At 44.0% G+C, this 22,690-nt stretch overlaps 2 protein-coding genes across 2 annotated transcripts in view; both read left to right on the top strand.

The window, feature by feature from the left end:
• The window catches only part of LOC118638304 (zinc finger protein 615-like), a 279,374-nt gene that overhangs the window by 121,820 nt on the left and 134,864 nt on the right, over positions 1-22,690 (top strand). The window lies entirely within an intron of this gene.
• LOC118638281 (zinc finger protein 615-like) lies at positions 172-17,057 on the top strand. Its single transcript, XM_036273982.1, has 5 exons — positions 172-276; positions 7,434-7,643; positions 8,908-9,155; positions 9,417-9,512; positions 13,780-17,057. The coding sequence occupies exons 3-5, from the start codon at positions 8,957-8,959 to the stop codon at positions 16,545-16,547; spliced, it is 3,063 nt and encodes a 1,020-aa protein (XP_036129875.1). The 5' UTR covers positions 172-276; positions 7,434-7,643; positions 8,908-8,956; the 3' UTR covers positions 16,548-17,057.

The following is a 22,690-nucleotide window of genomic DNA, read 5'->3' as shown; positions in this document are numbered from 1 at the left end:
CTTCTCACTTTACCGCCTTCCCTGGTTCCTCGCCCCCAGCCCCGGAGCGCTGCCTTCTGTACGGCAGGAAGGTGTCCCAACATGGCGGCCCCCATGGCGCCCCCGCGAGGTGGGCGGGGCCAAGTTGGCGCCAAACACCGGAAAGCGCCGCGAGACTTCATTCCGCAGCCTCAGCGCCTGACGAGCCACCCAGGCCTGAGCAGCAGCCGTGCGGAAGTGGAAGCGGATCGACAGCACAACTGTTGCGCCCTCTCTGTGGGTCTGAACAAAACTCAGGTCAGTGTGTATTTTTCCCCGGAAGGGATTTTGGTCCCAGTAGGAGTTTGGTTTCTCACAGGGGGAGGCGGAGGTGCTGTAGCCGGAGCCTGAAATTGACACCGGGGTGGGAGGGGGAGGGGAGAAGCGCCCACGTGGAGCTGGTGCGAAGTTCCCCCGTGGCCCTGGCTGGAGTGGCTGCTCAGCCGGCTGTGCGAACTGCTGGGCAACGACAGGCTGCGGGTTCGATCCCCAGGTTGCAGGCTTGAGCCTGTGTGTCTGGGATGCGGGGAGGCTGACCAGGCTCCCTCCCGGGTGGTGGAGAGACCTGTACCTCTGGAGCTGTGTAGACTAATGAGAGTTGTTTTTGTCTGTGCCTCTCATCTGGTATGAGCCTGATCCGCTCCTGATTGAACGTGACCTCTCTCGGACCTCGCCCGGTCTCCAAACCTAGCCTGGTCAGCGTGGGGTGGAGGCACAGCTCTGCGTGGCAAAGGGCATTCATTCTGTGTAGTGTTCAGTCTGATGTTCTGTCTGGCTGTATAAGCGAAAGGGCACGGGAAGCCATAAAGCTTTCGGGTGTCTGTTGTCCGCAGTTGTACATATTATATATTAGGGTGGTTTTGGCTTTTGTCTTGTATAATTTTACTCAGTTTGTTTACAGGTGGGGGCTTATCTCACTTAGCTAGGGACCCAACGGCTTTGGGAGGGCTGACCCCTGTGACATGGATTGCAAGAACTTCTCAGCAGCTGCTGGGAGTTTTGTTTTTTTTCCCCCCATATTTTTGTTCAGATAGAGTGGGAGGGAGAGAGAGAAACATCGACGTGAAAGGGACACATCGAGTGGTTGCCACCCGCACAACCCAACCAGGGCCGGGGACAAACTGCAACAGAAGTCCGTGCCCCTACCGGGAACCGAACCTGGGTCTCTCTGGACTGCAGGCTGATACTCTAACTGCTGAGCCAAACCGGCCAGGGCTGGCTGGGAGTTTTTATTTGGAGAAACATCTCTGCTCTCCCTCTCATGGTATCAGCCACCCTAACCCCTAACAAATGAAAAAACAGGGATGAGAGCTCATTTGTGTGTGTGTGATGTGTTCCGCGAGAGAGCTCTCCCAGTCCCTGACCATCTGTGATGCAACTTTGGTTTCGGATGTTCTTGTTCTCCTATCCATTAAGTCTTGGTTTGCTCCCTGCTGTTATATGAACGTAGGGAATCCCCAATCTCTGCTGTTTGGAGGTTGTGCCACTCAGGCCCTGAGAGGGTCACTGTGCTGTGCCGGTTGGTGTGAGGTAAGATTCTCAAGCTAGTTTCCCAGTCTTTTCCTGTTGAGAGCACTCATTTGTTTACTTTACATCTTCTTGTTCCTGTTTTGAGATAGGATAGCTTGTTTTCTTCTGGGCAAGGTTTCATGTTGCTACATCATAAGTATTCTACTCAGAAAGATCTAACTTGATGGTTCAAAGAGGGGAAAGGTCTCACTCCTCACCCAGAGCATAAAAGAAAAATGAGATAAAATAAGTCTTGTAAACATTCCAGCTCCTCCTCCCAGTGCCCCCACAGTGGTCCCGGGAACAATGGGGAGATTAACACCACCCAGAAACCCTGTGCAGGCTGTGCAAGCAGCAGAGGCCACTGCTCCAACCTCAATGTGACCGGAATAACTGGTACTTCTAAATTCAAGGGAGCTGTCGAAGCCCTTGGAACAAGCCTTGGGGCCTGTTATCTCCCCTCCCCCTGCCTCTTCTCCAACCTCCTAGAAGCAGCCAAGGACACTAGAGAGTTAAATAGCTCACTGTTAGTACAGTAAAGGAATCCAGTAATCAACAAAAATCAGATGGGTAATTGGAGGTGAACTGATATATTTGTTTGTTACAAACATAAAATACAGGTTGGTTTTGCCTGGTTTTATACAAAAAAGTTCATGTTATTTAACTCTACACAAAATTTATCAAGAAGATGCCTTGGGTAATTAATAATTGACAGTTTTTAATAAATAATAAATAAATGTAACTAAAACGAAGGGTTTATGATAAAGCCTTTCAGTAACAATTATATGTCTCTAAACATAGCTTTCCAAAGTCTTTGTTATCTTAAGTTTTGGAGGTTTGCTTGGTTAAATTATTAAAATGTTAAATATTTACGCTTTTTAAAATAAAGGATACTAACATGTTAATTCGTCTCAGTTTGTCTACTCTTGGCTTTTTGTTGCAGAGAAGCCAGAGGATGGATTTAGATCTGTCAGTGACTATCTCATATGAAAAATGTCTCTTGGAAATGTAAATGTATTTTCCAGTGGGGAAAGAAAAAAACCCGGTTTCTGAAAGTTATGAAATGTGTTAATAAATTTGCCAATCCTTAAGGCATTAAGAGTGACCATCACAGCCCAGCCGGTATGACTCAGTGGTTGAGCGATTACTGTTCAGGGCACATGCCCAGGTTGTGGGCCCAATCCCCAGTGGGGGGCATGCAAGAGGCAGAAAAATCGATGTTCTCTTTAATCAATGTTTTATCACCCTCCCCCTCTCCCTTCTTCTCCTTCTAAAATCAATAAAGGAGAAAAAATATTAAAAAGAAAAAAAAAAACCCTGACTAGTTTGGCTCAGCTGTTAGAGCGTCAACCTGTGGTCCAGAGAGACCTGGGTTCGGTTCCCGCTAAGGGCATGTACTTCAGTTGCAGTTTGTCCCTGGCCCTGGTTGGGTCGTGTGAGTGGCAGCCACTCATTGTGTCCCTTTCACATTGATGTTTCTCTCTCTCTCTCCTCTCTCTCCCTCCCACTCTGTCTGAATAAAATATGTGAAGGTGTCCTTGGGTGAGGATTTAAAAAAAAAAAGGGCCCTGGCCGGTTTGGCTCAGCAGTTGGAGCATCGACCTGCGGTGCAGAGAGCCCCGGGTTCGGTTCCCGCTAAGGGCATGTACCTCGGTTGCAGTTTGTCCCCGGCCCTGGTTGGTCGTGCGGGTGGCAGCCACTCGATGTGTCCCTTCACATCGATGTTTCTCTCTCTCTCTCTTCCTCTCTCTCCCTCCCACTCTATCTGAACAAAAAATGGAAAAATGTTCTCGGGTGAGGATTAAAAAAAAAAAAAAAAAAAGGTATTAAAATAAATAAATAAATAGATAAATAAAATGCAAGTTTCTGGGAGGTACCCCTTATAGAAAAGAAAAAACCTTAGCTATCTGAGTAGATTGATTTAACTTATTTCAGCTGTTACACATTGATTGGTAGACAAGTCTTTGTAAATTTTATTTTGTCTTTATTGATTTTAGAGAGAGAGAGGAAGGGAGGGAGGGAGAAAGAGAAAACTCCAGCATGCCCCCACTGGGGATTTGGCCTGGGCATGTGCCCTGACTGTGAATTGAAGTAGCCACCACTTGGTGCATGGGTTGACACTCAACCACTGAGCCACACTGGCCGGTCGAAAAGTCTTAAGTAAACCTACTTTTGGCCTTTTTACAAAAAGCTCTAAGGTAGATTTAAAGGTGTCACTTACTTTTTTGGTGGTTATCCAACTAAGAGTAAAGAATGTTAATTCATTGGAAAGAAACTGAATAATTTCCATGATTGAAGGTATAGGCTATGGAGATATTTATTTTTGAAAAAGAAAGTTGTTGTAAAACTGGTTATTTCTGAATGGGTAAAGAAGGCTTGTGAAAGTTGTAGAGAGGGTTACTGCTCTCCCATACTGCCGCAGTGTTGGAATAAATGCTCTTGTCTCTGCTTCATTGGCTCAAGTGCTGACCGGTGCCTGGACCCATTCCTTGTGCGGTTACATTTGAATTACTATGCAATGAGGTGAGGGACATGGTGCAGGTCTAGCCAGCTGTGTGTGTAGAATCTGTGAGTTGCTTGTTGATAGGCATTTAGACCCACAGGAGTAGAGCAAGGACCAGAGGCCAGGTACAGAGGTTACCAGGGTGCTTAGTAATGAGACAGGACTGGACAAACAAGGGCCTCGTCCCCAGGTGACCTTTTCTCCCCTAGCATATCTCTGGCCATTCGGTTTGGACCCTGCCCTGACTTTTCCTCCCCTGGGAACGTGAAGTCTTGTGGGTTAGTCCCCCGCTTAGGGGGTGAACCAACCAGAGGGACAAATAATAGCTCTTAAGCATTAAGCCTCCAGGAAAATAAGGTTCTATAACTCCTCCCGCTCCTCTCGCCCCCAGGCTCCTACCTTTACCCTTCTCTCTCCTGCACCACGAGGGCCCTTCTTTCACCTCTGTAGCTTGTTTCCTGAGCCGTTTCTCCTACCCGTCACTTCTCCTACCTCTGTGATTTCTAAAGAAACTTTCTGTTTCCCTTTGAGTCTTCGCTCTGAATTCACTTGAACCAGAACTCAAATAGCAAAGTTGCTGAACCAAGGTCGGCTGTGACCCCACCGGTCTAACACGTTGTGCCGTTCTCACAGCCAACATTTTCTGATGTTCTTTTTTGTTTTATTTTATTTTATTTTATTTTTTTCTTCACCCAAGGACATTTTTCCATTTTCATTCAGATAAGAGTGGGAGGGAGGGAGAGGGAGAGAGACAGAGAGACAGAGAGAGAGAAACATCGACGTGAAAGGGACACATTGAGTGGCTCTCTCCCATAGGACTTCAATCATGGCTGGGAACGAATTGCAACCTAGCACTTGACCGGAATCAAACCCGCAACTCATTGCTCCGCGAGCCGATGCTCCAACTGCTGAGACAAACTGGCCAGGGCGAGAATGTTCTCTTTTAAATACACAGTTCCTTCAATGTACAGGACAGCAGATTGCCACCCTCAAATATGACTCTGGGATATTGTTTTGTTTTGTTTTTTTAATCCTCACCTGAGGCCCTGGCCGGTTTGGCTCAGCGGTTAGAGCGTTGGCCTGCGGTCCAGAGAGACCCGGGTTCAGTTCCCCCTAAGGGCACGTACCTCGGTTGCAGTTTGTCCCCGGCCCTGGTTGGTCGTGCGGGTGGCAGCCCCTCAATGTGTCCCTTTCACATCGATGTTTCTGTCTCTCTTCCTCTCTCTCCCTCCTGCTCTATCTGAACAAAAAATGGAAAAATGTCCTCGGGTGAGGATAAAAAAAAAAAAAAACCTCACCTGAGGATATTCTCCCCTTTACCTTCAGATAAAGGGGGAGGAGGAGGAGGAGGAGAGAGAGAGAGAGAGAGAGAGAGAAACAACCATGTGACAGAGACACATCCATTGCTTGCCTCACACACGAGCCCAACCCGGGGACTGAACCTGCAACTGAGGTTCGTGCCAATGACAGGAATTAAACCTTCAGCTCTTCGGTCCGTGGGCGAATGTTGTAACCACTGAGCAAAAATGGCCAGGGCTGGATATTGGTTATTTTGGCTGGTTAATTTGTAGGAACTGCAATCCCAGGAGGAACATGCAGAGCTGGTAGAAGTTACCCCTTGAGGAGGACATTGACAAGTGGGAGGACAATGTCCTCTGTGAGGGTGTCTTTCTCACTTTAGCAAAACCACCTGCACCATCTGGAGAAAGCTGCCCTTATATCTGAAAAGCAACCTTCCACCTGTTTACTGTGCTTTTCCTGAGAATCTCCCCTGACTACTCTCTACTCCCAGCACTTTTTCACTATAGGTGAAGGTAGTAGTTTAGGTGATGGCTTCGGCCATTTGGGCCAATGACTCTGTCTTTCTCAGTGTCTTCCATGTATTCAGGAGGTATACCTGCTAATGACATTTTGATTGTTTTTCCCTTTAATCTGTGTACTATCCATTTCATTACCAGACCCGCCAAAGAAGCTAGACACGAAGAAGGAAACATTATTCTGCCTCTGTGGTGTCATTTTCCTTATCTTCTGTCAGTCACTCCCCTTAACTCCAAAGAGTGAAGGAATATCCCCACCACATGTGGAAGCTAAGGCTTCCAGGACACCAGATAAAGGGACAGCAGTGACACTGTGGGCATTGGGGTCAGGAGCACTGCAGCATCGGGTCCCAGAGGAACCCCTTGTGGAATATTCTCCTGAGCCCACGGGTTCTGACCCTGGTGTGGACAGAAGTGCTGCCCCGTACTGAACCTGCACAGCTCAGGGGCGCCCGCAGGGCTCGGCGGTCTTCCCCACCCAGAGGCCAAAACTCTCCCTGTCGGATGGTCTGAAGTGAGAACTGCTAACCAACCGCCAGTCACTAGCATGGTCATGGCCTCCCTGGTATCTACTTTGACAGAGGTCAGTCTTTCCCTTCTTGAGCCTGTCTAATATTTTTTTCATCTAGGATAACATACCTTTGGACTCTCAGGGAATTTTCCTTTTACAGACCCCCAGACCCCCTCCAGCACCACAGCAGGAGACCACAGAGCTAATTGTTTTTTGTTTTTCAGGTTTTGTTAATCCTCACCCGAGGGCATTTTAGCATTTATCTTCAGGTAGAGCTGGAGGGAGAGAGGGAAGAAGACAGAGAGAGAAACATCCATGTGAGAGAGACGCATCCAGTGGCTGCCACCCCCACGACCCCCACGACCCCCACGACCAGGGCTGGGGACAACCTGCAAGCAAGGTACGTGCCCTTAGCGGGAACTGAACCCAGGTCTCTCTTGTCCACAGGCTGACTTTCTAACTGCAGAGCCAAACTGGCCACGGCAACGTAATTATTATTTTTAATGTATTAAACTTTAGCTGTTAACTGTTCTACAACTGCTCATTTAAAAGAAGTATATGACCCTGACCAGTTTAGCTCAGCAGTAGAACATCGGACCGCGGACCGGAAAGACACGGGTTTGGTTCCTGCTAAGGGCATGTACTTCGGTTGCAGTTTGTCCCCGACTCTGGTTGGGGTCCTGTGGGTGGCAGCCACTTGATTTGTCTTTCTCACGTCGATGTTTCTCTCTCTCTTCCTGCCTCTCTCCCTCATGCCCTATTTTGTCTGAAGATAAATGCAAAAATGTCCTCAGGTGAGGATTAAATAAATAAATAAAAATAAAAGAAGTATATGTATTATTTTTCACTTTTTATCCAATCCCAGAGATTTCCATGCTGTGCTTCCCCCTCACGCTCCACCTCCAATCTATCACCAGTGTATTGCATGCAACCCCCTATTTCTTTTCCTTTGATTCTAATATATGAAAAAGCTGCGTAACTGCCATTTTCCAGAGCATTATGTAATCTATTGTCATTTTGCTTCTTGGCATTTGTCATCAGCTTTTGTGAAATATCTTATAAAAATTCTCCACAGGTTTGGACATTTCTTACATGAACAGCACAAGCAATTGCATCGTGTGAAGCAAGGAAAACTTCCCAGGAGGATTATCGGCATTTCCAGGGACTGAACTAACTGAAGACAGATTTCTAAACAGAAACCTAGAGCTGACCAGAAACTCAGCGAGCCAGAGCTTTCCTGCTGCCTGCTCCTGTCAGAGAGCAGAAGAAAATGCCGCAGGCTCAGGTGACTCTTTTATTTTTAATCCTTCTAGGCGATATTCATAGCATTGAATATTTGAGAGAGTGGAGTGGAAGGATAGATGCATATGGAGAGACAGAGGGAGAAACATCGATGTGAGAGACACACAACCATTGCTTGCGTCCCACAAACACCTTGACAGGGACTGTGACCTTAACTGTAACCCAGGTACTTGTCCTTGTCTAGAAATCAGGGGCTGACACTCTAACCACTGCACTACATGGGTCAGGACTTTGTTTTATTCTTTCCTTTTCTTATTATTGTGTTTGTAATGCCTATAGAAAATCACCTTTGTTCGTATGGAAAGTATACATATGTTTTCTGTCTCTGAAATATAAGAATTTGATTATATTAGAGGTGTTTCAAGGTTATCATGAACATTTAATTTCTTCACTTTATACTGACATCTAATTGAATGAATGCATGGACGACTGTGAACAATTACAAATACAGTTGACCCTCATTTATCGCGGTTAATCAGTTCCAGACTCTACCACAATAAATGAATTTCCCTGAAGTAGAATTCTTTTTTTTTAAAGACATGCAGTTTATGCCCTGGCCAGTTTGGCTCAGCGGTTAGAGCGTCGGCCTGCGGTCCGGAGAGACTTGGGTTCAGTTCCCGCTAAGGGCACGTACTTCGGTTGCAGTTTGTCCCCGGCCCTGGTTGGTCGTGCGGGTGGCAGCCACTCGGTGTGTCCCTTCACGTCGATGTTTCTCTCTCTCTCTCTCTTCCTCTCTCTCCCTCCCACTCTATCCATACAAAAAATAAAAAATAAAGACATGCAGTTTATGATTATTGCAATAGCTTTATTTATTTATTTATTTATTTATATATATATTGGTACCTGCCCCTAGTGGGAACTGAACCCAGGACTCTCTATTCCACATGCCAGTGCACCAACCGCTGAGTCAGGGCAAACTAGGATTCTTTACTTATATACAGTCGTCCCTCGCCACTTTGCATTTCGACTTTCGCGGCTTCGCTCTATCGCGATATTATCAAATATAGTACAGTGTTTGAAAAATGCGCTATAGAGTAAAGCCACGAAAGTTGAAGCTCAAAATAGAGCATCAGCCCCCTGGACCAGAGAGACTTGGGTTCGGTTCCCACTAAGGGCATGTACCTCAATTGCAGTTTGTCTCGGGCCCCGGTTGGGATTGTGTGGGTGGCAGTCAGTCGATGTGTCTCTCTCACATTGATGTTTCTCTCTCTCTTTTCCTCCCTCTCTCCCTCCCTCTCTATCTGAAGATAAAAGCAAAAATGTCCTCGGGTGACGATTAAAAAAAAAAAAGTGAAAATGAGCAGAAAAACGATTTCTTCCACATCATGTGAAGGACATCTCGCAGTAAACAGCATGGAGTTGTTACAGGAATCCCTGACATTTCACGATGTGGCCGTGGAGTTCACCTGGGAGGAGTGGCAGCTGCTGGACCCCGATCAGAAGATGCTGTACAGGGACGTGATGTTGGAGAATTTAAGCCACCTTGAGTCAGTGGGTAAGGACAGCTCCCTGTCACCAAGTATTACCCCATTAGTGGCTTCTCTGTTCTCACCTGCTTAACTCTTCAGAATAACTGCCTTCCCCTCAAAGTGTGGAGTCTCAGATCGTCCTCTTGCCCCAGACAGGAGGTTATGGTGTCCCTACTCCAGAGGGAGTAGTCCTTGTGTTAGAGATGTGAAACCTGTTCATTCTCTCTCCTTGGCAGACCCCAGCCCCTTTCAATATGTCTAAGTCTTCTGTCATTTTTCTCGAGCAGGGTATCGAGCCAGCAAACTAGACGTGCTTTCCATGTTGGAACGAGGGGAACAACCATGGAGAGCACAGGATGAGCTCCACCATTTAGTGTGTGCAGGTAAGTGAAGAAGACGCAACAGGTGGGTGGCCGGGAAGGCACATTCTAGTCAGAGCAGGTGTCAGAGAGGTGGAAGTGAAGAAGGAAACTCGACCCACCCTCCATGGATGAGAACCCTGTTTCTTTGTAGAAGTTTAGAGGAAAACAGATATTTTTTTGTCTTCTGAGCTCTGACCTGGCTTATTTTATCTTTTTTTTTTTATCCTCACCTGAGGACATTTTTCCATTTTTTTGTTTAGATAGAGTGGGAGGGAGAGAGAGAGAGAAACATTGACATGAAAGGGACACATCGAGTGGTTGCCACCCACTCGACCCAACCAGGGCCAGGGACAAACTGTAACTGAGGTACATGCACTTAGCGGGAACCGAACCCGGGTCTCTAGGTACCACAGGCCAACACTCTAACCACTGAGCCAAACTGGCCAGGGCTGACTTATTTGATCTTCATCTTGTTTTTGTTTACGTTGTTTTCTTCCTGTTAGGGTTCTCAGATCAACCCCACCTGTATCCACAGTCACAGTGTCTCTGCCGGTATTACCACCTCTATTGTTGTAAATTACACTTTCCAGGGCTCTCTGGAGACACAAGTTTCAATTGATCACCTTTTGTTTTCTGGCTTCTTAGGAAATAGTGATTTTCCTCTATAATCTCCAATCTCATCTTGGATACTGTGTGCCCATGATAACCTGGTTTTCTCGGTGCATTTGTTCCATTTTTTTCCCCCCTGCCCCAAGGTTCTTCATACTCAGTTCTCATTGCTCTTAAATGTTTTCTCCATTTCCATGAGTTAAACTCTTCCTGATCTGTGAAATGGACCCGCAAATACTTCTCCATGTAGATTGTCTAAGGTAGGCTTTCTTCCCCCCTATTTTACTCCTCAGCATGGCAGCGGGACTCTGGCTTCTCCTTTTGTATGTGAGAGCAGGAGTCATCTTTTTTCATCCTTTTGAAAATTTACTTTCTCTTTTCACCGAGACATTTTAAATCTTGTCCATTCTGGCATCAGCTAGGTTGTTCCCGACATGCTGAGCTTTCTTCTAAAATGTTTTTACTGGGTCACTTGATGAACAGGAAAGATCTTTTTGTGTTACATGAGATCCAGGCCAAATTAAGTCATAGCTTATGTCTGCTTCCAGTGACTTCCTTGTTTTCCTAATTTAGATTTTGTTTTATTCCTAGATGTGCTGCTGCATTTTTTTTTTTATCCTAAAGCATATTTCTTGTTTTTAATGCTTTTACTTACTGTACAATTCACCTGTTAAATTATATATGTAGTTGGTTTTTAGTATATTCATAGGGTTGGTCAAACATCTGCACAATCTTTTTTGGAACATTTTACATGTACATATTCTTATCATGGTCTTGATTCCTATAACTTTGTGGTAAGTTTTAAAATTGCAAAGACTGGCCCTGGCCGGTTTGGCTCAGCGGTTAGAGCGTCGGCCTGCGGTCCTGAGAGACCCTGGTTCGGTTCCCGCTAAGGGCATGTACCTCGGTTGCAGTTTGTCCCCGGCCCTGGTCGGTTGTGCGGGTGGCAGCCACTCGATGTGTCCCTTTCACATCGATGTTTCTCTCTCTCTCTCTGTTCCTCTCTCTCCCTCCCACTCTACCTGAACAAAAAATGGAAAAATGTCCTCGGGTGAGGATAAAAAAATAAAAAATAAAATTGCAAAGACTGAAGGCCTTCATATATGTAATCCAGCTACATACTCTTAGCCAAGAGTACAATCCATGATCCTTTGTTCCACAGGCTCATGCTCTAACCACTAACCAAACAGGCCAGGGCTCAAATAAGATTTTATAAGATAAACATTCCACCAGTGTCTTCATATTTGTACCTGGATATTTAATAATTGTATTAAACTTTGTTTCATTATGCACTCTACATTTTGCCCTCAATTTGTGCCTCAGTAATATTGGTTTTCATAAGAGCCATTCTGTCTACTTAGCCTTTCAAGCCAAATATTTTGTACAGTGTTTGATCCCTCACTTTCATTACCTCTTCCTGCTTCTCCCTTTAACCCCATAAGTGAACCTGTCTTCTCTTTCAGTAAAGAGTGGGGTAAAAGTCGATATACATCCCTGGCCGGTTTGGCTCAGCAGTTAGAATGTCGACCTGTGGTCCAGAGACACCCAGGTTCGGTTCCCACTAGGGCATGTACCTCGGTTGCAGTTTGTCCCAGCCCTGGTTGGGTTGTGTGGGTGACAACCACTCAATGTATCCCTTTCATGTCGATGTTTCTCTCTCTCTCTCTCCCACTCTATCTGAACAAAAAACAAAAAATGTCCTCGAGTGAGGATAAAAAAAAAAAAAAATGTCGATATACATAGTTGAGTATGCGCAACACAGTTTGTGCTCATAATATTAGTATTGCATTATCTTCTAAATGAACATTGCAAATGCATTTTTACCCGACCCTGCATGTTCTCATTTCCTCCACCTGTAACATCTCCTTGCTCCTTTCCCGTGTTTTCCAGGCTGCAATTGCCTTTATTACGTTGCTTTTCCTGTCTATACATAGACTATTAAACCTGGGTGTCCTACAAATGTAACTCAATTCTGGCTCCATCTACCTAGAAGTAGTGTCACATCCTACAACTTCAGGTTTCAGCCCTATAACAGCCCTCACTTTTGATATCAGTCATGAGTCCAAATTATCACCTGTACATCTGACACACTGGCTATAAATTGGAGGTTCACATGAGCTCCTGCTTGAGTTTAATGAATTTGCTAAAGTGCCCCGGTCGGTTTGGCCCAGTTATTGAGCATCCACCCGTGCACCAGGGGATCGCCAATTCGGTTCCTATTCGGGGCACTTGCCTGGGTGGTCAGTCTGTTCCCTTGTAGAGGATGTGTGGAGGAGGCTTGTCAATGTTCTCCCTCATTGATATTTCTGTCTCTCACACTCCCTTCCTCTCTCTATAAAATCAATAAAGAAAAAACAAAATTTTTTAAAAATTGCTACAAGAGCTCCTAGTACTCATAGAAGCACTTTCTTTGTTTACTAGTTTATCTTTTTTTTTCACCCTCACATGAGGACATTTTTTAATTTTTGTTCAGATAGAGTGGGAAGGAGAGAGAGAAAAACATCTATGTGAAAGAGACACATTGAGTAGCTGTCCCCCACTTGATCCCAATGAGGCTCGGGTACGAATCGCAATCGAGGTACGTGCCCTTGACTGCAATTGAGCCCGTGATTCATTCCTCCAATGACCGACTATCTAATCGCTGAGCTAGTCTGGCCAGGGCTACTAGTTTATTCTAAAGACTGTTGTAAAAAATACAGACAAGTAGATATATAGGCCAGAGTCTAAAAAATTCCTGAATTCAGGAACTTTTGTTCCCATGGAACTGGGGCAGACCATCCCCTGGGCAAATGCTTTTGTTAAAAAAAACACAGAAGTGGCCCTTGCCAGTTTGGTTTAGTGGTTAGAGTGGCGGCCTGCAGACCAAGAGACCCGGGTTCGATTCTAGGCAAGGACACGTACCTGTTACGGTTTGTCCCTGGTTGGGGTTGTGCTGGTGGCAACCAGTCGATGTGTTTCTCTCACATGAATGTTTCTTTCTCTTTCTCCCTCCCACTCTGTCTCAAAATAAATGTAAAAATATTCTTGGGTGAGGATTAAAACAAAAAACAAAAATGTAAGTGGATTAGATTTTGTTAAGAATTTTTATAGAGCTTTACTCTCCGGGCCCTTCCTCCTTTTCCATGAGTCAGTGTGTTGAGCTAAAAGGTGACCTTCTAATCAATTTGTCTGGTGACTAGTTCCTTCCTGAGGTTGTATAGAAACCCTATGCTACCATCCATTAGCATAAACTCACCTTCACTAGTAAACATTTTTTTCTTTATTGATATTATAGAAAGAGGAAGGGAGAGGGAAGAGACATAGAAACATTGATGAGAGAGATCGATTATCCACCTCCTGCATGCCCTCTAATGGGAATCTGGCCATGTGCTCTGACCAAGAACCGAACTGGCTACCTCTTATTGCATAGGTTGATGCTCAACCATTGAGCACCTATGGCTGGGAATAAATATATATTTTTTAAGTATAACAGTAGATACTCATATCACTTAGGATATTGCAAGATTTTAACAACTTTAGTCTCATGAACTCTGGACAGAAACGAATTATATATATATCTTTTTTACAACATAGATTGTCACTGACCAGTTACCTACCGAAGATTTTTATAAAAACTGTTCTATATCAAACTAAGATTAGGAGAGAGTGCAGAGTGAATGACTGTTCTCTTCTTTTGTAGAATTCAGGCAAGATGATGATCCTCTACAGTGTCACTTGCAAACTGAAAACATTGAGAAGAGTGTGGAACGATGCTGTGAACATAACACATTTGCCAATATTGTGAATAATTGTGAGATACATGAAAAACCTTTAAAATCAAAATTAGGTTTTGAAAACCAAAACAGAAGCTGTACCATAACTAATTCTGGTGAGTTGAATGGACATGGGCCATGCATTCTGCATGGCAACCAACAACAGTGTTACCCTGAAATTACATTCTCTTTCAGTATGGAAAATGTGAATACTAAGCCCCAGGTCATTCAGCAACAGAGGACTCACAATATGGAGAAAGACCATGTATGCACTGAATGTGGGAAGGCCTTCTTCGAGATGTCTCTTCTCACACAACATAATAAAATTCATAGTGAGGAGAATCCTTATGGATGCAGTCTGTGTGGGGAAGCTTTCTCCACGAAATACTCCCTCTCTGAACATCATAGAATTCATGCAGGACTAAGACAGTGCTCTGAATGTGACAAGACCTTCCTGAAGAAATTAGACTTGAATATACATCAGAAAACTCACATGGCAGGGAAACCTAATACAGATACTGAGTGTGGAGAAATGTTAGTCAAAAAGTCTCAGTGCATTTGTCATCACCAAAGTCACACAGGAGAGAAACCCTGTGCATGCAGTGAATTTGATAAACAATTCCCAGTGAAGCTGCAACTTGATGGACATCAATGGACTCATTCAGGAGGGAAACCTTATATTTATAATGAATGTGGTAAATGTTACAAAAACAATGGTTGTATCACGAGACATCAGCAAAACTATACAGGAGTGGAGCCCTATGTATGTAGTGTATGTGGGAAAGGCTTCACATTGAAAGTTGATCTCATTTCACACGAGCAAACTCATTCTTCAGAGAAACCATATATGTGCAATGAATGTGGGAAACGCTTCACCGTAAAGAGATCACTGATTGAACATCAGCGATTTCATACAGGAGAGAAACCTTATATCTGTAACGAATGTGGGAAACACTTTGCCAGGAAGAGATCACTAATTGAACATCAGCGATTTCATACAGGAGAGAAACCTTATATCTGTAGAGAATGTGGGAAAGGTTACACCACGAAGAGTTGTCTGATTGTACATCAGCGATCTCACACAGGAGAGAAACCTTATATTTGTAGTGAATGTGGGAAAGGTTACATCACAAAGAGCTGTCTGATTATACATCAGCGATCTCATACAGGAGAGAAACCCTATGTGTGTAGTGAATGTGGAAAAGGCTTCCCAATGAAGGTGCAGCTGGTTGTACATCAACGAACTCATACAGGAGAGAAACCATATATCTGTAGTGAATGTGGGAAAGGTTTTACCAGGAAGAGTTGTATGATTGTACATCAGCGATCTCACACAAGAGAAAAACCGTTTGTATGCAGTGAATGTGGAACAGCTTTCTCAGTGAAGAGCAAGCTGGTTTTACATGAACGGTCCCATACAGGAGACAAACGTTATACATGTAATGAATGTGGGAAAGATTTGAAAGCAAAGCATCATCTGATCGCACATCAGCGGAAACACACGGGTGAGAAGCCCTATGTATGTACGATATGCGGGAAAGCCTTCACAATGAAAGGTAATCTCATTACACATCAGCAAACTCATTCTTCAGAGAAACCATATATGTGCAATGAATGTGGGAAACTCTTCACCTTCAAGAGATCGCTGATTGAACACAAGCGATTTCATACAGGAGAAAAACCTTATGTCTGTAGTGAATGTGGGAAACAGTTCAGCAGGAAGGGATCGCAGATTGAACATCAGCGAATTCATACAGGAGAGAAACCTTATATCTGTGGTGAATGTGGGAAAGGTTTTGTTGTTAAGAAATATCTGATTGTACATCAGCGATCTCACACAGGAGAGAAACCGTTTGTGTGCAGTGAATGTGGAAAAGGATTTCCAGTAAAGATGGAGCTCGTTGTACATCAACGGACTCATACAGGAGAGAAACCTTATATCTGTAGTGAATGTGGGAAAGGTTTCATTAGGAAGAACCAGCTCATTGTGCATCAGCATTCTCACACAGAAAAAAAACCTTATACCTGTAGTGAATGTGGAAAAGGCTTCCCAGTGAAGGACAAGCTTGTTTTACATCAACGTACTCATACAGGAGAGAAACCTTATATCTGTAGTGAGTGTGGGAAAGGTTTCACCACGAAGACTTGTCTCATTGTACATCAGCGATCTCATACAGGAGAGACACCCTATGTGTGCACCGAATGTGGCAAAGGATTCCCAGTGAAGGTGCAGCTGATTGTACATCAGTGGACTCACACAGGAGAGAAACCTTATGTCTGTAGTGAGTGTGGCAAAGGTTTCACCAGGAAGGACTCTCTGATTGTACATGAGCGATCTCACACAGGAGAGAAACCCTTTGTATGCAGTGAATGTGGTAAAGCCTTCCCAGTGAAGAGGAAGCTGGTTGTACATCAACGGAGTCATACAGGAGATAAACCTTATATCTGTAGTGAATGTGGGAAAGGTTTGACCAGGAAGAGCTCACTGATTGTCCATCAGCGATCTCACACAGGAGAGAAACCCTTTGTATGTAGTGAATGTGGAAAAGCCTTCCCAGTGAAGAGCAAGCTGGTTTTACATCAGCGGACTCATACAGCAGAGAAACGTTATATATGTAGTGAGTGTGGGAAAGATTTCAAAGTAAAGTGTCATCTGATTGCACATCAGCGAAAACACACAGGTGAAAAGCCCTAGGTATGTAGTGTATGTGGAAAAGGCTTTGTAATGATGATGGATCTCACTTTACATCAGCAAACTCATACTTAAGAGAAAACATGTATGTGCATTGGATGTGTGAAAGACTACCATGAAGTTTCATTTCACTGTACATGTGGAGAATTCATACAGGAGATAAATTTGTATATGCAAGAAAAGTGGCTGAAGCTTAATTGGGAGAAAACCATGCTTATTGCCCATCTGCGAATTTATATGAAGGGAAATTATGTATTTGCAATGCATGTGGAAAGAGCTTCACCATGAGCAATGCATCAGTGAAGTCGTAGTGCAGAAAATTTGAACAAATACTGTGAATATGGTGAAGAGTTTAGGAAGAAAGCATGTCCCTGCAACAGATATTTTACTCAGGAAAGACTTCCTTTGCATATACTGAATGTGGAAAATTCTCATTACCCATGGGAGAATTCACAGAGGAGAGAGAAACCCTGTGAATGGGATGATTGGGGGAATGCCTTCACTACAAAGTAAGGACTCAGTGTTTATCAGAGAAAACCTACAGGAACGGGGCCTTATGGGCGCAACTATTGTGGGAAAGCTTTGGACCACTTGGCAACCTTCCTGAAACACTTATAAGAGTATTCACAAGTCGTCACTTTGGGGGAAACCCTTAGCACATAGTGGGACCTCAAGATAATAGTGTACAATTAGGAATAACTTCTCGCAAAGCATGTAGTACTGTGTTTACTGATCATCTATCTTGTAGTTTATATCAATGGAAACATTTCTAGAACAGCCTATATACAGTCAGCCATGATGAAGATATTTGCGGACACTGTATGCCTGAAAATTTTTTTATTAAGGTAAATCTATAAATGTGTCAGACTTGGGAACCCTTAGGTTTAAGTAGAGCCCATCATATAATCATGAGGGAGCAGGAATGAAGGATTAGGTGTAATTGTAAGAAAGCATTTCTTAAATAGTAGATGTCACTTCCCACTATAAATACTTTTCTCTGACAGAAAATAATGGCATTTCAGACATGTATGTTGCCTCATTTGTCAGTAAATCCTTGACAAATAACTCATGAACGTATTCAATTGTGTGGTCTTTTTTTTTCTTTTAGTTTTTGAGGATATTTTTCCATTTTGTTTATACAGAGTGGGAGGGGATTAGAGAGAATCATCAGTATGAGACAGACACATTGATTTGCTGCTTCTCCCCAACACCCACCAGGTCCAGGGACTGAACCACAACCTATGTAAGTGCCTGTGACCGGTATACAATCGGCCCTCATTTATCATGGTTAATCATTCTAGACTCTACCGTGATAAATGAATTTCCATGAAGTAGGATTCTTTATAAATCTCATATTTTCACAGAGCATAGAAAACCTGTTTATAACCTTCTACATACATTTTTAACATTATTAGAGCCCCCTAGACATGAAATAATACCCTTTATCCACCAGTACACTCGTATTGCCCTATATATTAGAGCAAATAAGACATATTAGACATTACAAATATCATATTACTGTACATTTAATTACACACAGTTCTTACATACAACCACTAACATAAAAAATAGCGCAACTTGTGTCCTGGCCAGTTTGGCTCAGTGGTTAGAATGTTGGCCTATGGCCCAGAGAGACCTGGGTTCGGTTCCCGATAAGGGCACGTACCTCAGTTGCAGTTTGTCCCCGACCCCGTGTGGGTGGCAGTCTTTCATGTCGATATTTCTCTCTTCCTCTCCCTCCCACTCTTTCTCAATAAAAAATGGAAAAAGTGTCCTCGAGTGAGGATTAAAAAAGAAAATAGTGCAACTTGTTTGATGATGAATCAATGAAGATGAAGAGATGTACTGCACAGCAGAGAGCAAGATTACTGCTCCTCTGAAGGCCCGACCTCAGTAGTTGAGTCTTCAGGTGGTGCGGTATCTTCAGCAGGTGCGTCGTCGTCGTCTTCTGAAAGAGCACTAGGATTAGTCAGTGGGTGTCTGGGTGTGTGGCTGAAGAACATTGTGATAGGCAGTTGCTGGTGCTGTTTATTCATATGCGTGAGAAGGCTTTTGAGTGTATTCTGGAACCCCAATGCATGCATCATTTCTGGGTCCCATTCGCCAGTCATGTCCTGTACTACCTTAATAGTTCTCACGACTTGTGAGAGATGCTCAAGTACAAGGCCACCTTCCTCCCCCTGACCCTCAGGACCCTCTAGCTGCTCTTCCTCCTCCTCACTTGCATACTTAGTCATCTTCAGCAGATCCTAGTCAGTTAAGGGATCGGAATATGTCTCTAGCGGCTCATCCATGTCATCGTGGGTCATATCTGCGAAACCTCCCAGCATCTGGGCTAGCCTAACTGCCTTATCCACTGCCGAGTTGCTTACAACCTCTGGGGTGAATCCTCTGTAGTCGTGGACATTTTCAGGCTACAACATCTTCCAGCTGCCCTTCATGGTCTCTTTATGTCCTTCAACGTGGCCTGGTTTTTCTTCAGACAGGTCATGATGGTATACTGCCACCAGTACTCCTTCAGCAAGAAGTTCTCAAGGTCCATGCCTTTGACAATGTGCTGCAGGGTGTTTCACGTGTAGAGGGCCTTGAATGTGCGAATAACACCTTGGTCCATGGGCTGGATCAGCGAAGTGGTGTTGAGAGGAAGGAACTCGGTCTGCACAGTCATATGATAGGTCTTGTGCATGGCCAGAACCAATCTGATAACAGCTGCTTCATGATCCAGCCCTTGTGCTTTCAATGCACTGGCAGCAGGTTCTTGTTTTTATTCTCAGGGCCCTAGGGTTCTTGGCCTTGTAGATAAGGGCAGGCTTGAGCAAAAATCCCTCAGCATAACGGTAGTTATGTAATCCTTATACGCCTTGAAGCCATGGACCTTGGCCTCATCCTTGAAAATGAATGTTCGGGAAGGCATTCTTTTCCAGAACATTCCTATCTTATCCATATTGTACACCTGTTCTGTATGATACTTGCCTCCTTAAGGATCTTCGGGAACATGTTCACATAGTCCTTTGCTGCAGGTTGGTCAGAATAGGCAGCTTCTCCATGGAGAATGATGCTCTTCAGATGACACCTCTTCTGGAACTTCTCAAACCAACCCTTGCTTGCCGTGAAATCCATGAACATTGCAGAAGAGGGTCCTGGTTGAGGTTTGTTCGCTGTAAAGCGCTGATAGAGCTGCTTCGCCTTCTCTCGGATGACCAGCGAATCCAACAGAATGTTTTGCTTGCGGCTGTTGCTGATCCAAACGGCTAGGCCAGACTTCGTTTTCAGTGTGAACTTATTACGACTTGTCACGATGTGCCTTGTTTCCTTGTTGAAAGAGACAGTAGCCGTTGCATGGGGATGTTCTTTTCATCTTTACGGATGGAGCGAACAGTAGACTCATTCAAGTCATGATGGTGGGCAACCTCCAAGATTTTCTTGCCATCTTTTATCATATCCAAGAGTTTCATCTTCTGCATGGTAAGCATCTTCCTCCAGCGCTTAGTTTCATCATCAGAAAGATTAGAAGAAGAAACACATTTAGGAGCCATCATGGGGCTTAGATAAAAGTTCTCAGAAATCGCAAAGAAAAGAGCAAAGATGCTTCCGATGCAGAGCAATGTAGAAGCATGTATGAGAGAACCGAACTTGCACGAGGCTGAGCCCATCAGTAGTCAGGATAGGAAGAGGACAGGATAGCCAATCAGTGAAGAGCATGCTCTGATTGGCTTGGTTTCACCACAACCGATTTTTTGGAAAAAAGTTATTGCCCACACAAGGAGTGCTCGAGCAGTTGCACCTGATGTTGAAGGATTTGCGAATGTGCTTGAATATATAGGCCTACAGTCCATATGTACAGTAATTTTAATTTTAATTGTAATACAGGGGTGTAGAATTGACTCAGACAACCGAGCACGCACTGTATCATGTTCACTGCCTCAATCAACTTATTTTATTTTTTTATCCTCACCCGAGGACATTTTTCCATTTTTTTGTTCAGGTAGAGTGGGAGGGAGAGAGAGGAACAGAGAGAGAGAGGGAGAAACATCGATGTGAAAGGAACACATCGAGTGGCTGCCACCCGCACAACCGACCAGGGCCGGGCACAAACTGCAACTGAGGTACATGCCCTTAGCGGGAACCGAACCTGGGTCTCTCAGGACCGCAGGTCGACGCTCTAACCGCTGAGCCAAACAGGCCAGGGCTCGATCAACTTATTAATGAATATATTTGAAAACACCGCAATAGAGTGAAACAGCGAAAGTCAAAGCGAAAAGTGGCGAGGTACGACTGTACAACCTGAGACTCCTTGGTCCTCAGGCCAACGCTCTACCTTTGAGCCAAACGGTCCTGGGCTCAGATATGCAGTCTTAGCAAATCCTCAGATAACTCTAAAAGGGAAAGAAGCTTGGAGTAAAACAGCATTCTGTCACATGTCGGGACAGATAATGCACATCACAAGCCATTGGGGACAGAATACCTTCACCCTATTTCTACTTGTCATTGATTTTATGTTTTAAATACTGGCAGTTACTCTCTTCATGGATTACATTTCAGTATTTCAACACAATCTTGCACTGTACTTATTTTATTATGTAGTAATTTTTGCATTTCTTTAGTTCCAAGTTTGTGTTATTTCAAAATACTTGAAGTTCTTAAAAATGAAATGGAATGTATTCATATCATAAGGATAAGAACATATTTGGATGTGTTTAACCAAGGTAATACGGAGCATCCAGTAGTCTATAAATTAGTAAAAATGGTGTTTTTATTTCATCTTTGTAATAAGTTTAAAATCACACAATCTGAAATTTTTCACAGCTTTCTTAATGTCATTCAGGTAGTTACTCCAAAAGTTAAAAGTTTACAGGGTCACAGTAGATTATCAAGTAGAGGAAAGAGAAATTGTTACATTATAGTTCACTACAGGATTTTTTGTGTCCCAAGCACTCATCTTGTTTTGTTTTTCAATATAGTGTTAAGAAGGTGTATCACATACGTAGGTTCCAGTAACCAAAACCACTGTAGAAATGCAGGATTTTCCTTGTCACAAACTCTCTCTTCCTAGCTCTTCATAAGTCACAACCTTTTCCTGACCTCCATCTCCTTTTATCTATATTTGTTGTCATTTATACAATATTAGAAAAATGGACTAATTTAGTGTGTACCCTTTTGATACTGCCTAGTTGATCTTGGGAGGGGTGAAAATGCATACATACTGGTTTCTATGCCTGGGAAATTCCTAGTGATGACAGCACTGAAAGCATTTATTGTTGTGTTGAGGGGACGACGGTTGGAATTTTGAACTTCACACATCCAGAGAGGACAGTGGTCTGGAAATAGTTAATGATCAGTCAAGCCTGCTTCGGGAAGCCTCTGTAAGCATTCCAATAGGAGGGGTTTGATGAGCTTGCAGGTGTGTGAACACATCCAGGTATGAAGAATGTGCTGCACCCTGATTTCTTGGGGACAGAAGCTCCTGTGCATGGAACCCTCCTGGACCTCGCACGCTGTATCCCTTTATCTGGCAGTTCATCAATATGATTAGCAGTTGTTGAGATGTGTATTCCCTATCACTGTATTTTGATGAAATGTCAGATCATGTTCTGCCAAATGTTATGAATGATGTCAGTTTTCTTTGAGATAAGGAGCGTGAAACAGGAAAGGTGCTTTGAATTTCTCTTCTGTGGACATTTTTGTTGTTGTTCAGATAGAGTTAGAGGGAGAGAGAGGAAGAGAGAAAGAGAGAAGACCAGTCAGCCAAATTTAAAAGTATTAGAACTTATTATTCCAATAAAAAGAACATTTATTCCACAAAGCAAAGAAGTTGCACTGGCTGGTTTGGCTCAGTGGTTAGAGTGTCAGCCTGCAGACCAGAGAGTCCCGGGTTCGGTTCCAGCTAAGGGCATTTACCTCGGTTGCAGTTTGTCCCCGGCCTTTGAGACAACTTCAAGTGTACCAACATTTTTTTTTTTTATCCTCACCCGAGGACATTTTTCCATTTTTTGTTCAGGTAGAGTGGGAGGGAGAGAGAGGAACAGAGAGAGAGAGAGAAACATCGATGCGAAAGGAACACATCAAGTGGCTGCCACCCACACAACCGACCAGGGCCGGGGACAGACTGCAACCAAGGTACGCGCCCTTAGTGGGAACCAAACCCG

This window comes from Molossus molossus, unplaced genomic scaffold (assembly GCF_014108415.1).
Source record: "Molossus molossus isolate mMolMol1 unplaced genomic scaffold, mMolMol1.p scaffold_m16_p_21, whole genome shotgun sequence".
Classification (NCBI taxonomy): domain Eukaryota; kingdom Metazoa; phylum Chordata; class Mammalia; order Chiroptera; family Molossidae; genus Molossus; species Molossus molossus.
Note: the sequence above shows the minus strand (reverse complement) of the source record. Positions and strands in the feature narration are given on the sequence as shown.

What these genes read in the sequence shown, in the direction of transcription:
- LOC118638281 (XM_036273982.1), top strand. Translation starts at nt 8,957, where the DNA reads ATGAGCAGAAAAACGATTTCTTCCACATCATGTGAAGGACATCTCGCA. An exon ending in AAGCCACCTTGAGTCAGTGG is followed by an intron (nt 9,156 to 9,416) that starts GTAAGGACAGCT and finishes TTTCTCGAGCAG; the next exon opens with GGTATCGAGCCAGCAAACTA. An exon ending in CCACCATTTAGTGTGTGCAG is followed by an intron (nt 9,513 to 13,779) that starts GTAAGTGAAGAA and finishes CTTCTTTTGTAG; the next exon opens with AATTCAGGCAAGATGATGAT.